This window comes from Doryrhamphus excisus, chromosome 16, assembly GCF_030265055.1.
Source record: "Doryrhamphus excisus isolate RoL2022-K1 chromosome 16, RoL_Dexc_1.0, whole genome shotgun sequence".
In the NCBI taxonomy this organism is placed as follows: domain Eukaryota; kingdom Metazoa; phylum Chordata; class Actinopteri; order Syngnathiformes; family Syngnathidae; genus Doryrhamphus; species Doryrhamphus excisus.
Window position 1 is genome coordinate 1198548 of NC_080481.1, and position 27752 is coordinate 1226299.

The window sequence follows — 27752 nt, forward strand, 5'->3', positions numbered from 1 at the left end:
TCCAAAGAAAAAACGGTTTATTTGTACTCTATATGGAAATTATGCCATGTACATCTAAAAAGATACAAATGTGTGACAAATATACTTTGGTACATTTAGATTTTTAATGGACGAAGCTGTGGTGGATCCAGCAATTATGTTTTGGAGTTGTTGCCTTTGTGAATACATTGTTGCATTTCATTTCATTAATTTACTGCATTGAATTCAGATTAATCTACAATAAACATTCAAAAGTTGCAATTCCTCCATTGAATATTGCACGATGTAAATGAACATTTCTGACTTGTCACGAAACCAGTCATGGTGTTTGAATGAAATACGGTACAAAATTGTTACAAAAGGCATATGTGATTTACAACGACCGCTATTCTACTGTACAACTTGATAAAGTCAATGTTAACAATTTGAAACAAGCACAAAATGAGTACATGAGAGCTCTCAGGGTGTAATTAATTGAGATTCCGTCTTTATTTTGTGCCTTTGGAGACACCGTCTAAGATGAATGATGTCAAAAAGTCACATATTTTCTGCTGAAATGTGCTGCGGATTCTAAAGCAACACCTGGCGACAATAAAAACAAACACTACAATAACAGTGAAACAGCAATAAAGTGCAAAGAGAGGTCTGCAAAAAAAATGCACTAAGACTGACTTTCAGTCACACAGGCAGGGTACAAAGACTCTAAAGTGCCGCTTCCCTTTTCACTGCACAATCTTTCCCTGTATTGTGATGATTTATATTTGTTCTTGAAGATGACCCTTCGTGTAAATGCATTTATTGTTCAATTTGGCCAGTGCCTTAAATGTCAAAGCAAGGTCAAGCAAGTCTACATGCTGTGTATTAAAATATATATATGGATATATAGTATCAACATTAACAGATGGAAGTCTTTCTCTTGAGGTGAAGATGACTTAGAACCAGTAACATAGCAGATTGTTCACGAGTTAGCTACCTTTTTAACAAGTTATGTTTGAATTTAAGAGAAGCAAGAATTTTATCGTTCATTTTTGTTCAACCAAAATTCATAATCTCTCCGGAATCAACAAGAAGAAAGGTAGTAAACATATAATATGTTCTATGTCATAATACAGCTTAAGATCAGTGCCAACTACAACAACAACAGTTGCAACATTAACAATATTGATATGGTAAAAAAAAACAAAAAAAAAAAAATCAATGACATGAATATATAATTGTTCTCATAGAAATGAAACCACAGGATCTCTAAAGGTGAATATGCAGGTCAATGTAAACCTATTAACGTTAGCGAGAACACAAAGCACATCAATCGTATTCCTCTCATAGAGAGCGTTCACATGGTCGTTTCTACAATGGTGTGGGTGGGCTTGATCAAGCCGTTGTTCCCGTTGGGATCCAGGGGCTGCGTCAGCTCGCTGTCCTTGGCAATGTACTCTTTGGGCCGAGAGCTCACGCCTGACTTGGCCGGGGCCGCCACGGCTTTGATCCTCTGAGTGAAGGAGATCGAACAGCGTGAGCATCAAACTATCCAGTTGTGGCACAGACAGTTGTTTAATAATAATACCTTTATTCATATTCATATTCTATATAACAATACTGGGACTATACTGTGTATACTGTCACGAAGGCGATGTCACTCAAAGGACTATCTCCATTGTATCCTAACGATCGTCATCCTAACCATGTCTGGACCTGATTCCTCCTTTAGAGGTTAAATAGTTTGGATCTTGCACCAAGCTCTCAGTCTAGAGCAGTCCTATCTAGTCTGCCTGGGGAGTGTCCCGCCTAGTCTTTGAGCATGAACTGATGAACCCTGCTCGGAGAGGCAAAACGGAACTAAAACTAGAAAAACTAAAACTAAAACAAAACTAGAATCGGACAACCTGAACAGTGCAGTTGTGATCAATTGAATTATAAGGGAGAAAAAAAACAAAACAAAAAAAACTAACAATCTCGGACCAGCGTGAAAAAGTGATTGCCCCCTAAATCTAAACCCCACAGGCCCAGACCATTCCACTACCACCACCACACTTTTTTTTTTAAATGCTGCGTTTAAAACACAACACACGCCTTCCAAAAACGTATTTTTGTTGGACAATGGTATTTGTCGTGGATTTGGCTGGTTTTGCCCAATGCAAGTGAGACCTGCAGTTCTTTGGATGTTGTTGCGGGGTCTTTTGTGACCTCTTGGTGGATGAGTCGTAGCTGCGCTCTTGTGGTCATTTTGGTTGGTTTGCCAGCCACGCTTGGTTAAGATTCGCCACTGGTCATTTGTCGATAATGACTCTCACTGCGGTTTGCTGGAGTCCCAAAGCTTTATAAATGGCTTTATATCCTTTTCCAGTCCTATACGTCTCAATTAAGTTGGGTTTTAACGGGGCGGAAAGCACTTTTTTTTCTTTCTTAGTAATAAAATGTTTGATTAAAAACTGCAGTTGTTTTGTATTTGACTAGTATTTAAATTAGTTTGATGATCTGATACATTTAAGTGTGACGCACATGCGAAAAATATGAAATCAGGAAGGGGACAAACACTTTTTCACACCGCTTTATGCTCAACTATCTGAACCAAAACATGAAGTATTAGCTTTGTGTTAAATTGTTGTAATGTAATGTCCCTCTGATGTACTCCTTCCTGATCCTATCTATCCTGGTCACTCCCAATGAGAACCTCAGCATCCTCATCTCTGCTATCTCCAGTTCTGCTTCCTGTCTTAAAGCAGATAAATATAATATGCAATAATGTATCTCATTGTTAATGAATTTATTTCAATAATAAAATATATAAAAAATAAGAATAAATAATAGGAATTCTTAATAATAAAAATAAAAAAATATGGAAAATATGCCTGGAAAAACACTGCGCAAGACTAACCATGTTTGTGTTTTGCTTTTTCTTTAGCTTTTTTGCAGGTCGTTGGCATTGAGAAGTGAAGTCTCATACATGTCGTTGGTAACAAATATGACTTCTTTTTTTTTTTTTTTTGGACGTTGGTTTCCAAGTGCTTAACTTGGTTCCCACTTACTTCAATGAGGGGTCCCTCAGACTGTAAGATCTTGATGACCATCACCATGGGGATGCAGATCATGGAGGCCAAGGCCAAACACCAGCCCAGTCCGATGGCCCAGTCAGGGTACTCATACACTTTGTTGTAGGTCAGAGGTTTGTACTTGACCAGGGAGAAGACAAAGCAGCCCTGAGGGACGGAAGCCATAAGATTTTAGCTGAAGTTGTACCTTGAAAGTACTACGGTCGCCAACACCGGCAAGCCTGTGGTGCAATGAAGTAAAAGCTCGTCGTTGTACTCTCACCATGCAGAGAACCGGCGTGATGATGGTCCAGCTCCATTTCATCCACGGGTTTGGCCGGTACCCGATCATATCCTCGACTCCATCATAGAAATTATCAACTCCTGGTAAACAAGTTGACAGTAAAGACGAGGTTAATGCATATGTTTGTTATGGAAGACCAGCTTATGCAATACACGGACTAGCTTTACAAGCTCTTATCTAGCTGGGTCAAAAATATTGTTAGACCCTTTGTTGGTGAGCTAGGAGATATGGATTTCATGGAAATCAGCAAATATCGATCGATATTGATATCGAATATTGTCTGTCATTGTTTGCCTGTTTTGAATAATACAGTCATTTTAGAAATCAAGTCTGTTTATTTTGTTTATTTTCCTTTTTGTAAAAAGTTTTGTCTCAGTTTAACTTTTTGTTGACTGAACTTTAAGTTTTGTCAAGTCAGGATTAAATAACTGGTGATAATTTTTACCTTTTAAAATTGTAGCTGTATCTACCCAGTAAAAATAAGATACCCATAATCATATGGAAATTCATGGAACCGAAGGAAAATAAGTCAGCTTCTACTTTAGTAAATATGTTAAAACAACCTATACAAATAAAGTTGGATTTAAACATTGTAATGGTGACGCCAATACTTAATACAGACATGTTCACTCAACATATTTGCAATTAGTTGGCTCAACAAAATTTAAATTAATTAAATTAAATGACAGCATTTTAATTGGGTGGACATTCTTTCCATTATTTTATTACGTTCACCGAACAAATTATTTCTTTGAGTGTAAAGGTGGAAGGCGACAAAACAGTGCAGACAAAGTGCAGACAAAACAATAAACATTCAAATGCATGAAGTGTATGACTTTAACTGTTGATCGGAGTCAATTATAGCAGGTGATTTTCCGCCTCTGTTTTTGTGGGAGTCATTCCGTGCTACGTGGTGGCCGTGGCCACCCTTGGTAACTCCCCGGCCACCCCTAAATGTGAGTGATGGTCTCACATTGGCCACCCCGATGGATTGAGCTTCAGTTGACTTCACTTTGTCAGCTATAGTTCCTGCTTTCACGCTCTTATTTTGTATTATTTCCTGTGTCGGTGTGTCCTGTTTTCCGTCACTCTTACTTTCTCTCCTACGCGCACCTGTTAGTCATTTGTTAATTGTTGTATTTAGTTCAGCCGGGTGCGTCTTCCTTTTGTTGGCTCATTGAGCCTTCGATGTGCTGTATGACAGCGATTCGCCTTATGGGAAATAAGTTTAATAAGTTTATTGCTTATAAGTAATACGTTTTCACCTGCACTTTATCGCAACGCTGACATGCCGCACCGTGACACTAAAGCTACAGTGACATACATAGAAATGACTGATAAGTGACTTAAACTGACGAATCATTAGACTAAAACTAAGATGGCTGCCAAAAACAACACTTGTTGCTCTTTTCTCTCATTTCATTCTTTCGCTAGTCTGAATCGGAGAAGATCATTAGGAACCCGCTCCCCCCCCATTAAGGACGTAGCAAACACCAGGTTTAGAGACAGCTACTTCCCCCTGGCCGTCAGACTGCTCAGTGCCAAATAAGTCCCTCTACCTGCCCACACGCACAACCAAAACTTTAAATTATTGTTATTTATTCTAAGGTATTTAAATTAATTGTACAAATTACTGTTTACGCTGTACATTGTTGTTCATATTTGATGTCATCTATTTATTCTCCGCATTATTTTTTATTATTTTTTATTTTTTATTTTTTATTTTTTATTTTTTATTTTTTATTTTTTATTACACAGGAGCCAGGCAACGACATTTCGTTGGTAATTTCACGGCTGTGTTATTGTGCAATGACAATAAATGATCTATTGATCGCACATGGAGATTTGGAGATCGGCAAGGACACTTTTGTTTCTGGATGGTGACTTTGGTGCGGAGCTCACAGAAAAGCAAGCAAGAGTGGCTTCCACTTACCATAAACCCAGGCTACAGCAATGCATTCAAAGAATGCAACCCACAAAAGGCACACACCGCTGGCTGCATAGTAGTCAAAGAGCTGAAACACGTACATGCCACCCTGGGAAGAAGAAGAGCGTCATTAATTCCCCTTGTCTTGCTTGTGTTGGTGCAATAAAACAAAGATACACACATCCAAGGCGGACATTAGAACGGGGGGGGGGGGGGGTAGGCCGGGATGTTGAATGTGAAGCACAAGAATGTTGGCGTCTAACCATCTGGAGCAGAGTTCCACAGGTGCTCAATGAAGCACAGTTAAGCTAACGTACAGCTAAAGCCAGCATTCAAAGTTGGTGCCGGAACGTGGGAATTCCAAATGTCGGGAAGCCATATTTGGGGGTAATATGGAAGCCAGTGGAAAGTGCGTGACGTTATCTTTGTTGAGTTGACTTACTTTAGTTACCATGGCGAGTCCGAGGAGATAGCTCATGAAACACATGATGGCTATAAAGATCTCCCGCCTGTAGCCCTTCCTCAGGAGGGCCGGATACAGATCCACTATGGACGTGATCTGTCCTTCCACTTCAACAAACTGTGGACACAAAAGACTTGTTAGTTGGTTTTATCAATAATGCTAGGTTAATTGGCGATGCTTCCTGTTTTCAAAGTAAAAGCACTGATTTATAACTATATTTTCCTGTATGAGAAAAGTAAAGGGGTGTTTTATTTTGTGAAAATAACCTTAAGTGCGGGGCTGCACGGTGGTCGTGTGGTTAGCGCGCAGACCTCACAGCTAGGAGACCCGAGTTCAAGTCCACATTCGGCCATTTTTGTGTGGAATTTGCATGTTCTCCCCGTGCATGCGTGGGTTATTATTAATTATTATAATTATTAATTATTATTATTATTTATTATTATTATTATTAATTATTATTATTATTATTAATTATTATTTATTATTATTATTAATTATTATTTATTATTATTATTATTATTATTATTTATTATTATTATTTATTATTATTATTATTATTAATTATTATTATTATTATTATTAATTATTATTAATTATTATTAATTATTATTACTTATACCGTTGAGTATCTTGAATGAGTCATTCATGCACAAACATAATTTCATCTTGTAGTGTGTAGCAGGCTGCACGGTATTCAAAGTGGTTAGCGTGCAGGCCACACAACTAGAAGACCCGGGTTCGATTCCCTGTTCAGGCCATCTCTGTGTGGAGTTTCCATGTTCTTCCCGTGCATGCGTGGGTTTTCTCCGGGTACTCCGGTTTCCTCCCACATTCCAAAAACATGCTAGGTTTAATTAGCGACTCCAAATTGTCCATAGGTATGAATGTGAGTGTGAATGGTTGTTTGTCTATATGTGCCGCTGTGATTGGCTGGCCACCAGTCCAGGGTGTACCCCGCTTCTCGCAATATTCTGACAATATTCAAATATTTTGGGACGTTTTCTGTTAGAAATGTAATATCTATACACGCAGACTCAGCCTAAAAAGACTAACTATGACATATAAAGTACTAAGTTTGTGCGTCCGTGTGTCGTTATGAGCGCCAATCAAAGCGTCAAGCACAGACCTGGCTGTCAAGACCCAGGAGCAGCAGCATGATAAAGAAGAGGATGGCCCAGAAGGTTGGCAGCGGCATCATCGACACCGCTTTAGGGTACGCAATGAAGGCCAATCCAGGACCTGGAGGGTAGAACAGATTGGGGAAGGGGTGGAGAGAGGGGGGGTAAAAGACAGCGTTAACAACTCTAATCTAATTTTAGCTTCGACGACATACGTAAGGGGGTCGGAAAAATAACGTAAAGGATGAGCTATTGAGGCTGGACAGGGTCTGGCGCCCCCTGTAATCTACAGGAAATGTGACGTAATCTAGATAGTACAAGGAGTTGTGTGTCACCAGGAAGGAGATTGTACAGATGCTTGTGCTTACTTGCAGGATAAAAAATAGTCACACATGAATCATAAATGCAAGCAAACACAAAGTCTTATTGAAAGAGACACTTTGATAAATCCTGTTTTGTTTGTACAGTTCACCCATTTGCATAGTAAACAACTGATATCTCTTGAATAACACCCAACTATGCTATAATGTTGCAGGTATATGGTTGTCCATTATCCACTACTGGTATTTTAACACGTTATTTCATAACTTATTATCTTTGGAGACCATTTCCAACAAACTGAAGTCAACTCAACACTCCCATTGTGTGTAAGTGTACCATAAGTGTATTGTTGACTTATGATACCAGTCGCCTCCCGTCATTCAGACCGCTTTGGTCCGGAACACAAGATAAGATAAACATTTTATTGTTTCCTACAGTGAATATTCAGAGCCTGAAAACGGGTACTGAACAATAAATAACTAAAAGCCAGTACAGTAATTCTGCATGGGTTAGAAACCGTAACAAAATGTAATGGTAATGGTTTTATTTAATTTGAACATGCATCAGATTCCAATTGAATGCATCCCATAATCAGTTCCCAGTTCCACATGTCCAAAAGGAGTAGGAAGAAGCAAAGCTTATTAAATCCTACCCCTCCATCTGGTACTTTTACAATCAGTAACTGTTACATTTGTTCACTTCCTGCTTTCCTAATATAATGTAAGTATTTGTTTGTACTTTATTTTATTATTTTTTTGTATTTTTATTTTATTTTTTCGTATTTTTTTGTACATTTTACATTTGTTCACTTCCTGCTTTCCTAATGTAAATTGAGTTTTTTTATTTATTATTTTATTTTTATATATTATTTTATTTTTTTGTATTTTTTTGTACATTTTTTGTACATTTTACATTTGTTCACTTCCTGCTTTCCCAATATAATGTGAGTATTTTTTTGTACTTTATTTTATACATTTTTTATATTTTTGATTTTTTGTACTTTTATTTTATTTTTTCGTATTTTTTTGTACATTTTACATTTGTTCACTTCCTGCTTTCCTAATGTAAATTGAGTTTTTTTTATTTATTTATTTTTTTGTCACGTACCGAAGTAGGAAGTGATATGAGCATCCAATGCCACGAATGAAGGCATATCTTAATCTTAATCTTAATGGGTACCATAGTAAGTGTCAATATAGTGATATATATTTTTTTTTGTTTTTTTAATTGTAATTTTTTTTGTCACATACCGAAGTACTCGGTGATATGAGCATCCAATGCCATAATGTGTACCATAGTGCGTGTCAATATAGTGATATATATAGCACATCATGACTGGTTCAAGACTCTTCATCCTTGTATTTAGCAAACATCAACTGCTTGTATTGTTTCTTGAATTGGCTCATCGTTGTGCATTGTTTGATTTCCTAACTCAATCCATTCCATAGTTTGATTCCACATACTGAAATGCTATGGCTAGCATAACGTAGTCCTAGCATAGAAGTGTTTCAAATGTACTTCTTCCCTGAGATCATATTTCTCCTCTCTTGTAGAGAAGTATTGGATGACATTTTTAGCTAATTGATTATTTTTAGCCTTATGCATTATTTTAGCTGTTTGAAGATGAACTATATCAGCAAGTTGAAGTATTTGTGATTTTAGAAATAAGGAGTTAGTATGTTCTCTGTAGGCGGCATTATGAATTATCCTTACTGGCCTTTTTTGCAGTACATTTAGTGAGTGAAGATTACTTTTATAGTTAGTAGCCCATATTTCCACACAATAAATGTAGTGAGCGATACAGATGCAAAAGAAAAACCAGGACCCAGTATTTTTTTTTTTTTAAAGAGCCCTCATGCTCCAAAGTGTATCACATTATGGGTCAAACACAGCGAGTGACCTAATTGGTGAATGGTGAACTGAATTATGAGTCATGTGAAAGAGGTGTAAAACATTACCTTTGGCATTGTTTATCAGTACAGTTTGTGCACATGGACCTTCACATCGAGGCAATATTTTAATATCTACGGTGCTGAAAGAAAATGCGTCTCTGTCGAAATCCATGAAAAATGGGGATGAGAGAAAAAAAAACAAAAAATCTAAAACGGAACCATTGGTATCCACGTCTGGCCATCCACAGCTTGTTAACAGAAGTGGGCGGAGCATCATTGGCAGTGTGGAGCTCGTCGCCAGTGATTGCACGCACGGCCCATCGCCAATCTTCTTAGCTGTGTCCAAAAGCTACAACAGGATATGAGCAGCTTGGATGTGCGACATGAGGACACACGAGCACGGAAGGGAATCAGCCTGGGGGCGTTTTTTTTTTTTTTTTTCCCAAGGAGTGTGCAATTGCCGATACTTCTACATTTCAGTAAAATGTTTACATTTGTTTTTACGTCTCCAATTGGCTATTCTTTTTTTTTTGGGGGGGGGGGGGGCAGCAGCACCCACCATCACTGCTGCCAGCACCTTGGACCCTCGTACCTGACTCTGCCACATCGGCAATGTCCACCCCTTGTTCTTGTGCCATGAAGCCCAGGACGGAAAATATTGCGAAGCCAGACACAAAGCTGGTACCGCTGTTGAGGCCTCCCAGCAGCAAACAGTCCCTATGTCACACATATGTCATGGAGGTTGTTAAACAACACAAGTTCCCATTTTCTTGTCCCGCAGCCGCTTCTGACAGACCTCCCTTCTCCCTCCCCCCTTGAGGAGGTACCGCTCACCTGTAGCAATTGTATTTGTATTTGTTGTAGCTCCCCAGTGATGTCATGGCACCCAGGCAAATGGCGTATGAGAAGAAAATTTGGGTTCCTGCGTCAATCCATACCTGCGGACACAACAGATAAAGAAGACCAACTCAAGTCAATATTGAAATACGACTCCATACTGCACATAGCAAAGCATTTGACATTTTTATACTATAAAAACCAGGGGATGTGAAATGAACAAGTTGTGATGTTGAAACCTCCAATTTGATATACTGTATGTATATACACTAGGGCTGTCAATCGATTAAAATATTTGATCGCGATTAATCACATTTGACATTTTTATACCATAAAAACCAGGAGCTGTGAAATGAACAAATGTTGATGATGAAGCTTCCAATTTTATATACTGTATGTATATACACTAGGGCTGTCACTTGATTAAAATATTTGATTGCGATTAATCACATTTGACATTTTTATACTATAAAAACCAGGAGATGTGAAATGAACAAGTTGTGATGATGAAGCTTCCAATTTTATATATTGTATGTATATACACTAGGGTTGTCAATCGATTAAAATATTTGATCGCGATTAATCACATTTGACATTTTTATACTATAAAAACCAGGGGATGTGAAATGAACAAGTTGTAATTTTTATATACTGTATGTATACACACTATGGCTGTCAATCGATTAAAATATTTGATCGCGATTAATCACATTTGACATTTTTATACTATAAAAACCAGGGGATGTGAAATGAACAAGTTGTGATGATGAAACCTCCAATTTTATATACTGTTTGTGTATACACTTGGGCTGTCAATCGATTAAAATATTTGATCGCGATTAATCACACTTGCCATTTTTATACTATAAAAACCAGGGGATGTGAAATTAACAAGTTGTGATGATGATACCTCCAATTTTATATACTGTATGTATATATACTAGGGCTGTCAATTGATTAAAATATTTGATCACGATTAACTGTCTGTTAATGTTTAGTCCATCGTCTGTATTGACCATTTTCATCTTGCATCTTCCGAATAAATAAAAGCTGTAAAGCAATGACTTTTACAACTGTTCCCAGATGTGCCGTTTGTCAGTGCACAGTACCCGGTCAGTTTTCCAACCTCAAAGTACTGCAGTACAATGGGAAACTATGAGAATATTTACTTTTCAATATGTGGCTGTAAAACAACCAGTGTTATTCAAGAGGAGACTGTGGGCAGCAAGAAAATAGACCTATGCAGTATGACGCTGCAGTATTAATAAGTAACTATTGGTTAATTAGTAACCAAGGCACAGCTAAGTGTAATAAATGTCAGCATACAGCGAGTACATTTTGTTTTGTGGTATTGAAAAAATGGCGAGACTATGATGAATCACCAAAGCAGCATCTGGCATTGCCGAGGCAAAAGGGCCAATAGCGAGTACAGCTTTACTGAAGATTTACAAGACTGAAGACCTAAGCCTACCTCTGGGTCCTGCAGGCGAGTCAGGTTAGGATAAAGGTAGAATTTGATGCCCTCTGATGCCCCAGGCAGGGTGACTCCACGCACCAGCAGCACAATCAGCATCACGAATGGGAAAGTTGCTGTTATGTATACGACCTACATAGGACAAAGCTGTTGTTATAATCCTGCCATGCATGACGCGTAGCATCTATTGCTCACAGATAGATTCATCATTACCATGTCAAATGTAGGCTTTGGACAACAATACGTAATTGCACAAGTAAATCCATAAAAAGAGTTAATAATTTCCCTGTTGTCGTGCCCCAGTTTACGCTACAGTAACAATGTTTGAGCAATACAATAAGGGACAAAAAAAAGGCTGCATATTAATGAGTCACAATCACAGTCCATATCTCCTCACTCACTTTTCCAGTGGACTTGACTCCCTTCCAGATGCAGAAGAAGCAGATAACCCACACGGCTAACAGACACAGGGCCAGGTCCCATTTCAGGGGCCCGATGTCTTCAATCCCAGAGGAGATGCTCAGGACGTTGCGTCTGCACATAGCAAACCATTTGACATTTTTATACTATACAAACCAGGAGATGTGAAATGAACAAGTTCTGATTTTTATATACTGTATGTATACACACTAGGGCTGTCAATCGATTAAAATATTTGATCGTAATTAATCACATTTGACATTTTTATACTATACAAACCAGGGGATGTGAAATGAACAAGTTGTGATGATAAAGCGTCCGATTTTATATACTGTATGTATATATACTAGGGCAGTCAATTGATAAAAATATTTGATCGTGATTAATCACATTTGACATTATTATACTATACAAACCAGGGGATGTGAAATGAACAAGTTGTGATGATGAAACCTCCAATTTTATATACTGTTTGTGCATACACTTGGGCTGTCAATCGATTAAAATATTTGATCGTGATTAATCACATTTGACATTATTATACTATACAAACCAGGGGATGTGAAATGAACAAGTTGTGATGATGAAACCTCCAATTTTATATACTGTTTGTGCATACACTTGGGCTGTCAATCGATTAAAATATTTGATCGTGATTAATCACATTTGCCATTTTTATACTATAAAAACCAGGAGATGTGAAATTAACAAGTTGTGATGATAAAGCCTCCAATTTTATATACTGTATGTATATATACTAGGGTTGTCAATCGATTAAAATATTTGATTGCGATTAATCACATTTGCCATTTTTATACTATAAAAACCAGGAGATGTGAAATGAACAAGTTGTGATGATGAAGCTTCCTATTTTATATGGTGTATGCATATATACTAGGGCAGTCAATGGATTAAAATATTTGATCGTGATTAATCACATTTGACATTTTTATACTATACAAACCAGGGGATGTGAAATGAACAAGTTGTGATGATAAAGCCTCCAATTTTGTACATTGTATGTATATATACTAGGGCTGTCAATCGATTAAAATATTTGATCGCGATTAATCACTTTTTCCCGCCCGTAGTTAACTCACAATTAATCACATTTAATCACCATTAGAAGAAACGTCCGTTAACGCGTCCCTGTAACTTTGACAGCCCTCATATATAAACAATATGTTTTTTTCCCTTCCAAATCCTGAACTAGAACATTTCCATTTCTAATTGAATTGGTGCAACTAATAAATAAGGACCATGAGAACTGAAAGCAATCTATACCAATTTACATTCATCCAAGATAACGTGTCAGTAAATACTCACTCCCAGAACTCAGTCACAGGAGAGGTAAAGTTGGTAACATTGGCAGCCAGCCAAAGGGTCTTGTTCCTTCGGACAGTGTCCTCCACACAGTGTTCTGTGTTCCAGGGCTGCTTGCACTTGGCCCAAGGGAGCTCAGGCTGGAAGCACTGAAATAGGTAGTAGAGTCCCCAGGCCAAGATCACTATGTAGTAGATATTCAACAGGGACACGATCACAATTGAGGCATAGCCAATACCTGCAGACAAGAAAGAGAGAAAATTCATTGGAAAGTTTTCTGGTATTTGGGGACTTAACAGTGAAAGCACGGATTGATCTGCAGTTTGTGTTCTCACTGAGCAGCAGCGGGTGCTCCTGAGTGGTCCGCCCCAAAAGCTTTCAGTTCCCGCTGCATATTGAGTGCTTAGTGGAGAGCTACACATCCTTGACTCACTCGCGATGCGCGAAGTTCATAGTTCCAGTTCAAAGTTGAGTTCACACAGTAAAAATATGAATAGTTCACGTTCGTAGTTCAGCATTTTAATTTTGTATATGAATTTCACACTAGTAAGTAATGTATTTTCACGATCACGAAGGGTAAGGGAAGACGTAGATGTTGTTGTTGGTTTATAAATAGTTTGCATCAGTTTGCAGCAGTCCCAGTAGGGAAGTCCACCGGGAGGTCCACCAGGTCAGCTGTGAGACATAATCCCTCCAGCGTGTCGTACTTGAGCACTGAGGTGAGCCTTCTCCCAGCTGGGCATGCCCGGAACACCTCACCAGGGAGGCGTCAAGGGGGCATCCGGACTCAACTGGATCCTCTCAAAGAGTTGTTTTTTTTACATTCAGTATAGTTACTCCAGACTCCATTCACTGTGCAATCTCTGATCAACCTCCATGTGCAATATTAAGGCTCTAAATGCAATATACTAAGTTCTATGTGAAGTATTCCCATAATGCCTCATATTAATTCACTAGCAAGATCTCAGTGTAAAGACTGGTCATATATCTCATCTGGTTTCATATTATCTGCATACTGTATTTGTATATAACTCTGATGTTGATTTTGTTAATACTTGGGTTGTTTATATTCTTTATTTTTCTACATTGTGTATTTTGTACTGCTTAACTGTTTCTGTACTCTTGCTACAATGCAAATTTCCCCACTGAGGGACGAATACAGGCATATCTTATCTGATCTTATCTTATCTTATAATACTAGTAGTATGTTCAAATGTTGGCACCTTCTAGGAAGCTGGAGGAACCTGCTCCACGCAGTCCCTTTAGTAATGTACCACCTCACTTCCAAGTTCATTTAAATACCCAATCAGTCCTTTCCATGTTGGCAGTATTTAGGTTACATAATCAAGTAGGTTATCTTAAAGGGGACCTATTATGCTCATTGTGGGCTCCTATAGAGCAGCTACACACAATAACCAGCACAGAAAGCTTTCTAGATCTTCCAGAATCTGCACCTATTCCAGCTGTATTTCCTTGGCCCGCCTCCGGGCACGCTCCACTCTACTGTGATTGGTCACACTCAGCTCGTACAGCTTGTACTGCACGAACTCTCTGAAAGAGAGCGATCAGAACCATCCCAAACATCCTCACTTCCAAATCCGAACCTCATTATTAGAAACTTTGGCATAATTTAACACGAGAATACAACATTGGAACAACACTTATAGGTCAGAAAAGTGGAAAAAGGTCCCCTTTAAATAACATTTGCACTGTAGGACTATTTTGTAGCCTATTGTTAAGGCTGCTGTAGGTATTATGGTGTAAGGATATTCATTGGCACAGTTACTATTTATTGATGCTGGCTATGTTCATGCCATTATAATCTAACAGTACCAGAATCTACACATATAGACAAACAACCATTCACACTCACATTCATACCTATGGACAATTTGGAGTCGCTAATTAACCTAGCATGTTTTTGGAATGTGGGAGGAAACCGGAGTACCCGGGGAAAACCCACGCATGCACGGGGAGAACATGCAAACTCCACACAGAGATGGCCGAGGGTGGAATTGAACCCTGGGTTCCTAGCTGCGCGCTAACCACTCGACCGCCGTGCCGCCCCAGCAACATTAGTCATGTAAAAATGTAAATGGCAATGAGCAAGCTGTATCTAATAAAGTGACCGTTGATATTAGCGGCCATGTTGTCTTACCGCATAATGACCTCCTGTTTTAGCTCTGACATCGATCGACTGCGCTGCCTCCTGAAGGAAAATTTGGCTCCGAAGCCGCTAAATTCTTCGACTGTGGCTAACTTTGTCAGTGGCGACCATAAAACCAAACAGCTGTACGGTGATAACTCGCCGTGGGTTTGTCACTATGCAGCTCGACACCTTTCACACACTTTGTATTCATTTGAGCCAATGCGCAGAAAAAAGATTTCACATCCTCTGGAAACATGTCCGCATGTGTCATCTCGTCAGAATGTCATCCGCTCCGGGCGTGAGCATGCTCATGGAACACAGATGCAACCATCTGCTCACTAAGTCTGTTTCTACACATTCTGACAGCTCTGGTCATCGCGTATAATTCAGTTAGAATGACATCATAGATTACCAAAACAACACACAGACAATGCTGACGTGATTCATTCATTGTTCTTTTCCGGAGTATATTTTTATACAGTAAACCTCGGATATATCGGATTCAATTGTTCCCACTGGTTTTGTCCGATATAAGCGAAATCCGTTATATGCGTATACCGGAAAATGTCCGTTTTACGCATATACCGGATATAAATCCGATATATAGCTTGTTTTGCCCCTCTAAGCCATCCGGCTATCCTGGACCCCAGCGGGCTGTCCAGCTCACGTGGTAGCACCTTTAATGGTATTCAATTCCGGGTTTTTACCCCCCTTTGTTTGCACCGTCGCCCTGAGTTCCTGTTTCTATTAAATTATTATTTTAAATGATTTTGAACTTTTGCTTGAACTGTCCCTGTGTCTGCATCTTGGGATCCATCTTAGGACCCTTGTTGTTTTAGTGATTTGAATATCTTATTACAGTAAACCTCGCATATATCGGATTCAATTGTTCCCACTGGTTTTGTCCGATATAAGCGAAATCCGTTATATGCGTATACCGGAAAATGTCCGTTTTACGCATATATCGGATTTATATCCGGTATACGCGTAAATCGGATTTTATCCGTTATAAAAAGGCACTTCCTTGACTATGTTTCCAATGTACCTGGACTGGGCAATGAAAAGAGACGTAAGGTAATGAGAATTTAACTTTATTGGACTTATTTGCGTCACGCAGACCTCACAGCTAGGAGACCCAAGTTCAATTCCACCCATGTCTGTGTGGAGTTTGCATGTTCTCCCCGTGCATGCGTGGGTTTTCTCCGGGTACTCCGGTTTCCTCCCACATTCCAAAAACATGCTAGGTTAATTAGCCACTCCAAATTGTCCATAGGTATGAATGTGAGTGTGAATGGTTGTTTGTCTGTATGTGCCCTGTGATTGGCTGGCGACCAGTCTAGGGTGTACCCCGCCTTACGCCCGAAGACAGCTGGGATAGGCTCCAGCACCCCCCCGTGACCCTCGTGAGGAAAAGCGGTAGAAAATGAATGAATGAATGGACTCTGAGCATAACAAATTGTTAATTAAGCTAGGTCCTGTTACGTCTCAGAATGTCAGCTAGCTTCGGAGCGCCACGATATATGCGAGGGAAATTTAATGGAAATGCATTGGAACGGGACTGGAGATTTTGTCCGAAATAGGCGAAATCCGTTATAAAAAATCCAATATATGCAATGAATTTTTATTGGAAATGCATTACGGAAAAATCGGTTCTTTTTTATCTGTCCGTTGTGAGCGAATTTCCGATACATCCGAGGTTTACTGTACAAATCATGTTGCAAAATTGGAACTGACAGACGAGTCAATGTGTGACAGGTATGCCCATGAGTCCATGATCCGTGTAACAAAAAGACGCCCACTTTGTGGACACACGTGTGGAATTTCAAAGCAAATCAATTTTCACTCAATTTTCCTTTCCCTTCTTGATGTGATGTCTGTCATTTTAAGCCAAGATGGGGCGGGACGGCGCCACATGCTGTAATTCTACATCATAAGCGCAGCATCATAACATAACGTGACCACAACAGCACGCCGCAGTCTTTATAATATACTGGATGTCGAAACAGACAACACATCATGCAGTGTTCATTGCTAGGCAACTCTTTTTTTCCCTGTCTTGTCTGTTTCCATGGCAACTAAGAATCTCTCAATCCAGTACACACACACACAATGAGCAATCCGTTTTGTATCTTGCTATCTCCATTATTGTATGATGCATTTAGGGACGTCCGATAGCATCGGATATATCAGTTCATATCGACATTGTTGTTTGTGCCAATATAAATATTGAAGCACGAGTGATGACGTCGACATAGCAACAAGCTTGCTAGCTTAGTATGCCTGTGGTCTTGTGTTGGTTAAGTGAGGCGGGACTAAGGCAGTTTTCCTTTTCGTACTTCCAATATGTTTTGTTCATGCTTTTGAACCTATGTATTCATCCAGAGTTTCATACTTTTCATTTTGCTTTGTTTTTATACGGATGTTTGTGCCACATAGAAATGTGCAGCTTTCTAAATTGTATAGCTACCAGTGTTGTTTATTAGTGATTTTTTTAAGAGTAACCTATGTTTCTTGTTCATAGTAAGCGAGCATGGTGTTTCGCTGGAAATGGTAATAGTTGAATTTTATTTGAACATGCATGCAAGTTAAAATGAAAGGAGTAGGAAGAAGCAACGCTTATTTAATCCTACCCACCATCCGTTTCACATCTCTTGGCATATAAATGAATGTTTTCATATTCTACCGCTTATCCTCACGAGGGTCACGGGGGTGCTGGAGCCTATCCCAGGTGTCTTTGGGCGAGAGGCGGGGTTACACCCTGGACTGGTGGCCAGCCAATCACAGGGCACATATAGACAAACAACCATTCACACTCACATTCATACCTATGGACAATTTGGAGTGGCTAATTAAGCTAGCATGTTTTTGGAATGTATGCATGAAAACCCACGCATGCAAACTCCACACAGAGATGACAGAGGGTGGATTTGAACTTGGGTCTCCTTGCTGTGAGCCCCGAGTGGTAACCACTCCACCACCGTGCAGCCTGTGATTGTTTCAATCCATGGAAAAGTAACAATAACAATGTGAGTGTGAATGGTTGTTTGTCTATATGTGCCCTGTGATTGGCTGGCCACCAGTCCAGGGTGTACCCCAAGACAGCTGGGATAGGCTCCAGCATACCCGTGACCCCAGTGAGGATAAGCGGCATAGAAAATAAATGCATGGATGTCTGATGGATTTGTGAAACACATTCAGTAGCATCTTAGCAAAAGACGCTAATGTGTGTATTCCTTATGATATCATTATGATATCAGTTTGAGGGAAGAGCTGCTGCCAATAGTATATCGGTAAGAAAGTCTGCAATTAATACTCAAATTTGATTCATCCTCCATGCCCATCACACGGAATAATCTAGCATCTAGCAATAATGTTTTATTGCTATATATGCTTTATTTCTATGCTTTCTGACCACATTGGAAACTGGAGATTTCTGCTTATTTTCACTCATTGGTAGAAACAAAGTACATAGCAACAATCTTATTCAGCACCCAAATATTCAAAACAGCTCCCAGTATGGTACAATTCAATTTAACACCAACAACTACAAATACAATAATATGAAACCTATGACCTATGACCAATATTTTTGTTGGGATCATAAATTCCAGTTAAATATACCATCAAGCAGACGAACACAGTGATAGATGAGAAGTGAAATGATTTACAGAAATTGTGTCACGCCACTCTGATGGTATTCTTGAGTTTTGTTTTGTGTTCCTCCTGATCTGGGTGGAGCTACTGGGACCCTGCAGCTGCTACTAATTAGCCTTTCTTATCCTTTCCTCCTCACCTGCAGCCAACCAGTGCTGGATTATTCCCCATGGCGGTGCCTTCACGCCATGCGCTTCATAGTTCACTTCACCTTTTTCTTCCACCGACTGCTGCTTGTTTCGCCGCTCTAAGCCATCCGGCCGTCCTGGACCCCAGCGGCCTGTCCAGCTCACGTGGTAGGACCTTTAATGGTATTCAATTCCGGGTTTTTACCCCCCTTTGTTTGCACCGTCGCCCTGAGTTCCTGTTTCTATTAAATTATTATTTGAAATGATTTTGAACTGCTTGAACTGTCCCTGTGTCTGCATCTTGGGATCCATGTTGTTTTATTGATTTGAATACCTTTAGCGCTAATTATTGGAACACAAAATCTGTTTGATAAGCTCACTGACCCCTGACCTTCATACACAAGTGACGCCAATCATGAGAAATTGTATTTAAAGACGCCATTTGCAAGTTGTATCCTCTCTGAAGAGTAGCACCATCGTAGCCTCAAAACAACTGTCAAATGACCTGAGACCAAAGATTGTTCAACATCATGGGTTAGGGGAAGGATACAAAGCTAGGTCAGAGATTTTAGCTGTAACATAGTAAGGAAATGGATTGAACAGTCCTGGAGTGGCAGGCCAAGAAAAATCTCAGATAAGCGGAGATGAAGGATGGTGGGAGAAGAGTCAAACTCAACCCACAGACCAGCTCCAAAGACCTACAACATGATCTTGGTGCAGATGGTGTCACTGTGCATCCTTCAGCTATTCTGGGGAAGTCATGCCGAAGAAGCCGTTTTTGCCCACATGCCACAAACCGAGTCCCTTGAGGTATGCTAAAGCGCATTTGGACAAGCTAGCTTCATTTTGGAATAAGGTGCTGTGGACTGATGGAAGTAAAATGGAGTTATTTGGACATAACAAGGTATGCGGTATGCATGGCGGATGAAGAACACAGCATTCCAAGACAAACACTTGCTACCCACAGTAACATTTGGTGGTGGTTCCATCATGCTGTGGGGCTGTGTGGCCAGTGCAGGTACTGGACATCTTGTTCAAGCTGAAGGTGGCGTGGATTCCAGTCAGTATCGGCAGATTCTTGACAACAGTCTTCGAGGCTGGATACTTCCAACAAGACAATGACCCTAAATACTGCTCAAATTCTACTAAGTAGAGCAGGGGTCAGCAACCCGCGGCTCCAGAGCCGCATGTGGCTCTCCAGCCTCTTTGTTGCGGCTCCCTTTGCAATGCTTGAATATTTTTTAGCACCCGTGTGGTGCTAAAATGCACGTCTTTGTTATGAGTTTACAAAAATCCAACTTTGTGTGAGACCATGAATGCATCCTGACTGAGTTCTGACTGGTGACTGAATGAGCAGACAGGATGCTATCCAGTTCTCTCTGACAGGTTAACATGAAGGGAAATGAGTAATACTTTGAGTTATTTGAGTTATTAATTATTATTAATGAGTTATTTGACGATTCTAAAAAATAAATTAGAGCTCATTTAAAAACAAAAGTTTATCTCCAGTACTAGCAAGAGTACTCCAACTCGTCTTTTTTTTCCCCTCCAATGTTGTTTTAAACATACAACGTTTTGCGGCTCCAGGCTATTTTTCTTTAGTGGGCAAGTGGGTGAAATGGCTCTTTTCATAGTAAAGGTTGCCGACCCCTGAAGTAGAGGAACAAGTACAACGTTCTGGAACGGCCATATCTCAGTCCCCAGACCTGAATATTATTGGAACCTGACTCAACTGGAGATGTTTTGGAAAGAATGGTCAAGAATACCTTCAACCAGAATCCAGACCCTCATAGGAAGCATTTATTTCTGCAAAAGGAGGATCTAGTAAATATTGATGGGGTGCCCAAATTTAGGCACCCTGCCTACTTTAGTTTAAATAATTATTGCACACTTTCTGTAAATCCTATCAACTTCATTCCACTTCTCATCTGTGTTGGTCTGCTATATGATATATTTAACTGGAATGGCTGATCCCAAGGAAAATCTTGAAAACGATCAAGGGTGCCCAAACCTTTTCATACCACTGTACTCCAACATGAAGGTATTAAATCAGTACTTCTCTGTCAGTATCATTGAAAACTGAGCATATCATTATAAAGGCATAGTTTGTATAAAATTCTAAGTGTACTTCATGTTGTGGAATTCGGGTGTTTGAGTGTCAGACTTCATTCATTCACTTGGTTTTGAAGATGAGCTTTGGACTGACCGGTGAAGATGGGGCAGAGTTTGGCCCAGCAGGTGATCCCGCCTTCAGAGGTGTACTGGCCCAGTGCCACTTCCAGGAAAAAGACAGGCAGGCCACCCCCAAACAGGAAGATGAAGTAAGGGATGAGGAATGCACCTGGGTGTCAGGGGGGGGGGGGGGGGGGGACACAAACACCTCAGAGATCCTCTCGGGACTTTGACCGCTTTGTGCGCATGGTCTGCTTACCTCCACCGTTCTTATAACAAAGGTACGGGAATCGCCAGACGTTTCCTAATCCGACGAAGCCCCCGGCCACAGACAGGACAAAGTCGAGCTTGCTGGCCCACTTCTCCCTCTGGGGGGCCTTGCCTTCGGCCTCGTCTTCGGGCCGCGTGCCTGGGCTTTTCCCCGGCGAGGGCTTCAGTGTGTCCTTGTGGAAGTCCTTCAGGCATTGAAGCTTCTCTTTTTGGGCCATGCTGTGGAGGACAGAGAGGGAACGATGGATGAAGGTGAGCGGGATGAGATGCTGATCAGGCCGAGCATTAGTGAGATAATACCGTCTCCCGATTGCGTTACAGACTGCTGTGTAATCACCAAGCACATGATATTCAGTGGCATGGTGCTAATCTTGCTAATCTAAGCAGTTGATGCGTGGAGGTCATTCAAGACTAAGAAATGTTTGGGTGCCGAAAAGAAACTTGTCAAATTAACCAAATAAAACACAATGTTTAAGAGCAGGGGTGGGCAAACTACGGCCCGGGGGCCACATCCGGCCCGCCAAGTGTTTGAATACGGCGCGCCCAATCTTTCCAAAGTATTTCATTTAAACTCAACATACAACCTGGCATCATGGCCTGAGCCAACCTTTTGATGGTTGTATCAATTTCGTTTTTTGACATGGTCTGTTGTTTACAAAGTGCTCCTGAAAAAAGGGACACAAGCACATAATAATAATAATAATTATTATTATTATTATTATTAGATTATTATAATAATTATTAGAACTATTATGATTATTATAATTATTATATTAATTCTAATTATTATATTAATTATATATAATATTATTGTTATATTTGCATATTTTACATAATAATAATATAATACTTATTATTTTAATTTTATTTTAATTATTATAATATTTTAATATTTTTAAAATATTTAAATATAAATATAAAATAATAAATAATAATAGCAGATTGCATGACAATTTTACAGATACAATAATACCAGGTGGACTGTTACGTGTAAAATATATAGTCTGCCCCCCCCCCCCCCCTGTAAATTTTGTCATATCAATGCGGCCCGTGAGTCAAAAAGTTTGCCCACCCCTGTTTAAGAGCTTCGGACGTCTATTTCCAGCAAATAATCAATCAAATCAATATGCTTATGAATACACAGTATTGCAATATTGCAGTATTGCAGTATATGCAATATGTATAGTTTGAATAGCACGGAAATTAACGCAATATGTACTTAAGTTGCAATTTCTCTTTTGCTAAGTCCTAGCATGTCCAGTGTAAACCAAATTTAGAGAAGAAGATAACCCCCAGCCTGCTTACATAGCAGCTTAAGAACACCTGAGTGTTTATGCTGTAACTTTCCAGGAAATACTATAAATAGAATATACGTATGACTATTTCCCAGCATAGTCCACTTTAATCGGACCGACGTCATGTCCAACGCAAATTAATACAAGGTGAGCAACTGCTCTTTAATCCGTCCCAAAATCAAATGAAAACAGAATAATAACTTTTAGTTTAGTTTCTCCAAAGACATGACGTGTGCCCCCCGCCCCATCCCGCCCGGGACCGTCATCACGTTCTGTCACCTCAGCGGCCCCCCGAGCCAAAGTGTGACCACACGGTGTCATTGTTTTCTGGCATTTTCTCTCTCAGTCAAGTCAAAGCGAGCGGCTTTTCATTCTCAAACCTCGTTACATAACTGGATCTCACCCACTCCGTTTGTCATCCTCGCTCGTCCTCTCCGCTCTCTCGCTCCCAGAAATGCCCATGCACCTGACTGACTGACTCAAGAGTACCAGGAGGCTCCCAAAGCCACTTGATCAGAGTTAATTCAACCTGCCCTTGGGGGTTTGTCCTTTTCACATTTATTTAAATAGATATGTTTAAAAAAAAAACTCCAATATGAGTATAGTGAAATCAATTTGAATTATCCATATACACTTACAAGAAACTCCTATATTATAATCTAAACTACTTTGTCAAATAAAGTTATTCCAATCAGAAAAAAAAAAAAAGATACCGACACAAAAACTAAATTCATAACAACGAAAGCAAAACTTACATTTCCTTCATGGCTGCAACAATGTAAAGAGTTTGTGGCTCTCAGCCGTCACCATTCCTCTGTACTGAATGCATTTATGCCTGGCCGGGTCACTACAAGTGGAGCTGACAGCAAGGCCCGCCCCTTGGCTAAAGACAATTAAATCCCAAGCACAGATTGGACGGCATCTCGCTTTGACGGACAACTCAGGTACCAACATGGGAGACTGTAAATTTCCACTCCCCGCTGCTCCCCCGCCCACACACACACACACACACACACACACACATATATATATATACTCACTTCTTATGCACACTGGACAAAATGACAGGATACAGAAAGGATTTTTATTTTGTGCCCCATATTTTTTTTTTTTTCAGCCTTGTTAAACCGAGTATCTTTATTGTAAAGTGTCAGTTCATTAAGAACATGCTCAGCATCCCACCTCCTGTACTAAAATAATAAAAATAATACATTAATGTTGTACTACCTTGATATTTTTGTATTTAACTAACAGAAATGCTTGGCCTTAACTAATAGAATGTGATTGATAACTATTGAATTTCTGCAGAGGTCTCAAAGTCAATTTATCTGGGGGTCGTTAGGAGGTAGGATCCGGGGTGAGGCGACATGGTACGATGCACGATACATGGCTCACAATAACAATAATACCTCAATATGGTGATAGGGTGAACCGTACATTCATAGTTGTTATTTAAGGTAAATGTACTTGTTTTCAGTGTATTTTCTAACACACTTAAATGTATAAAATTGTACATGCAAATTTATGGTAATGATTTTCATTTGAACATGCATCAGATTACAATTGAATGCATCACATAATCAGTTCCCAGTTCCACATGTCCAAAAGGAGTAGGAAGAAGCAAAGCTTATTAAATCCTACCCCTCCATCTGGTACTTTTACAATCACTAACTGTTACATTTGTTCACTTCCTGCTTTCCTGCTTTAAAAGTTATAAAGTGAGTGATAAATATATCCACTTCATATATTCCTTTATGTTTTTTGTTTGTTTCCATACACAAACATACATTTTTGTGATGTTCAGTTTGTTCCTGATTGCAAGTCACATTCTACAGTAAACCTCGGATATATCGGATTCAATTGTTCCCACTGGTTTTGTCCGATATAAGCGAAATCCGTTATATGCGTGTACCGGAAAATGTCCGTTTTACGCATATATCGGATTTATATCCGGTATATGCGTAAATGGGATTTTATCCGTTATAAAAAGGCACTTCCTTGACTATGTTTCCAATGTACCTGGACGCGCAGGCAACGCTGCAAACGCTGCAAATGACGTCGTATAGCGGCCTGTCACCATTCGGCGAATCGGAGCGCCACGATGCGGCCATCCGATATATGCCAGGGAAATTTAATGGAAATGCATTGGAACCGGACTGGAGATTTTGTCCGAAATAGGCGAAATCCGTTATAAAAAATCCGATATATGCAATGAATTTTTATTGGAAATGCATTACAGAAAAATCGGTTCTTTTTTATCTGTCCGTTGTGAGCGAATTTCCGATATATCAGAGTCCGATATATCAGAGGTTTACTGTAGTAAGATATCGTTACTAGTCATAAATGTAATTAGTTACCAGGGCAAGTAATTAAGTATTCATATTTAGCTTTATACTGCCTGTGAAGGTGAGAGATATTTCATGAGATAAGGCTGAGGGCTGAGCTTGTGACCTGCAAATATCGACTACAAAGCTAGGGGGTGGTGTTTTCCTGAGAGTGAGCAACCACTACTGTTGTTTACTAGTTTCTAGTCGTGTAGTAGACGTGAACCCAAGCAAATGAAGCAACATCCAGATTGTCGATACACACTCGACAAAAACAAACACAACCCGTTTTTGAGCTATGAGCTAAAGTGCCGTTGAGCATCTTGAATGAGTCATTCATGCACAAACATAATGTGTGTGTGCAAGTGGTTAGCGTGCAGGCCACACAACTAGGAGACCCGGGTTCGATTCCCTGTTAAACATGAACAGAAAAGGTGTCCAGTGTTTATGTAACATAAACATTTTTTTCATTTGTATTTTTATATATTATGGAGTGTAAGTCGCAGGAACAGCCAACCTACGAAAAAAAGTGCAACTTATAGTCTGGAAAATACGGTAGTCTATATAATAAATTACCCGTAAAAAATGCAACTTATACTTCAATGCGACTTATGTATGTTTTTTCTACCTAATTATGCATTTTTGGCCTTGTGCGACTTATACTCCGGAGCGACTTACAGTCCAGAAAATACGGTAGTAGCAACTTCGGAACTGCATGCGTTTGAAGATCGCATTTTTTTAGGGTATAAAATATAAAATATGAACATGAACAGAAAAGGTGTCCAGTGTTTATGGAACGTAAACAGTTTTTTCATTTATAAGTCGCTCTGGAGTATAAGTCGCAGGAACAGCCAACCTATGAAAAAAAGTGCGACTTATAGTCTGGAAAATACGGTATTTCCCCAAACGTTCCTTCTCCTCATGATTATTAACATCTGCGAGGGTCTGTGTTTGGAACAGTAGAGTCCATTTTTATTGACCAACCAATTGACCGCAATTCCGTTCATTCATTCATTCATTATTCTTATCCTCACAAGGGTCAGGGGGGTGCTGGAGCCTATCCCAGATGTCTTCAGGTACACCCTGGATGGGTCGCCAACCAATCACAGGATACATATAGACAAACAACAAATGAACAGCAAACTAACATTGAGACTGACTCTGACAATGATGAGAGGAAACCCGGCATGTTTGATGGCCAAAATTTTTTCGCCTTAATGATAAAAAAAAAGTAATAAAAAAATGCTTGTTGTGTTTAGTTGTGTTGTTGTTGACTAATATTTTAATTTATTTGATGATCTGACACGTTTATGTGTTACAAACGTTAATTAATTAATTCATTCATTCATTTTCTCACGTTTTTCCTCACGAGGTTGCACCCCTAGGTACACCCTGGACTGGTAACCAGCCAATCACAGGGCACATATAGACAAACAACCATTCACACTCACATTCATACCTATGGACAATTTGGAGTGGCTAATTAACCTAGCATGTTTTTGGAATCTGCTGCAATTCTGCTCATGCAAACATGCTAAAGCCCGACTGCAGTGCAACAAACATGGCTTTGGTTCAAATTGGTTGCGGTTTCATTTCCTTACAGTTTGTGAATGCTTTCTTTGACCCCTCTAAGCTGCAGCATAATCCATTGCATTTTGGCCCATGTCGTGCTCTATGGACTACATTATGTAACATTCAGTGTTCAAACCCTATGCACCCTGTTGCACTAACTGTGCCCATATGGCACGGATGGCATAAGTGGATTTAATTACCAGGTACCAACAATTAAACAGTTGGACAATTAAAGAAAGGATAAACTGCATGACTGCAGCAGGTTGTTATTTATTCATGTCCAACATTATTAATGAATAATAATATTACACAATTATTTTCCTCTCATGTGTAATTATGTGCCTAGAAACATTATATGTGATTGTTTTTATTTTTAATAACATTGTGCAAAAATAATAAAATAAATAATATTGACTGTTTGGGACCGGGGTACATAAACTGATAAGATATGATTTAGGTTATTAGCCTAAAGGTCATTAAAATCACAGTGTTGATCATATCAAATGCACTTCATCCTATCATTCAATACTTTTATTGATAAATGAATGCTTCATGAGGTGAAAGTGCGGCGAGCGTGACCCTGAACGCATCAATAAATAAGCAATGAGGAGTGAATGTAATATTCCGTTTATCAGCTTCAAACGGAGTTCAATGGCCAAAAGCTTATTTGTGTGTGTTTGCGGCAAGGCTACTGCACAAAGATAAAAAAAACAAATAAGATAAGGCAGAAAAGGAGAACGCGTCTGCGATGAATAAGCTTAATTAGTATGAACATTATGAAGGAAATAGTGACTATTCATGACATGGCAATAAATACATAACGTCACAACTGCAATCTTCTTTTCGGGCTTCGGTTATGGAGATTATAGAGATGATAAAGATTTACCTGTCCGTGGGGCTGCTAGTTCCTCGTCAATCACGTTCAGCATTGATTGAAAAAATTAAGCCAATTTTCCCGCGTGACCATGACGCTGCGTGGAGCTCTTTAATATCAGTTTGAGTGGAAAATCACTAGCTTCTCCATGCAACAACGTCTTAAAGCGACAGTCGACATCAGCGCACCTGACTGCCTGTCTCAGGATGGAGGACCCCCCCCCCCCC

The 27752-nt window shown here is 39.6% G+C and overlaps 2 protein-coding genes across 3 annotated transcripts in view; one reads left to right on the plus strand and one right to left on the minus strand.

Moving 5' to 3' along the window:
* On the minus strand, positions 1-27706 carry LOC131104031 (sodium- and chloride-dependent taurine transporter-like). 2 transcript variants are annotated; one of them, XM_058050729.1, is made up of 14 exons: positions 27538-27706; positions 21450-21679; positions 21225-21359; positions 13091-13325; positions 11746-11878; positions 11342-11476; positions 9868-9971; positions 9626-9750; positions 6829-6941; positions 5682-5819; positions 5246-5348; positions 3292-3392; positions 3006-3176; positions 1-1468 (listed from the first exon to the last, which is right to left on the minus strand). In XM_058050729.1, the coding sequence occupies exons 2-14, from the start codon at positions 21676-21678 to the stop codon at positions 1313-1315; spliced, it is 1878 nt and encodes a 625-aa protein (XP_057906712.1). In that variant the 5' UTR covers position 21679; positions 27538-27706; the 3' UTR covers positions 1-1312. The 2 variants fall into 2 exon arrangements, with proteins under 2 accessions (XP_057906712.1, XP_057906711.1); XM_058050728.1 differs by lacking the exon at positions 27538-27706 and adding an exon at positions 23511-23627.
* Positions 19079-27752, plus strand: part of LOC131104032 (keratin, type II cytoskeletal 8-like) — a 36565-nt gene continuing 27891 nt past the window's right edge. Inside the window, exon 1 of the mRNA XM_058050731.1 lies at positions 19079-19186. The gene's annotated coding sequence lies outside the window, so the exon portion shown is untranslated. The remainder of the gene's footprint in view (positions 19187-27752) is intronic.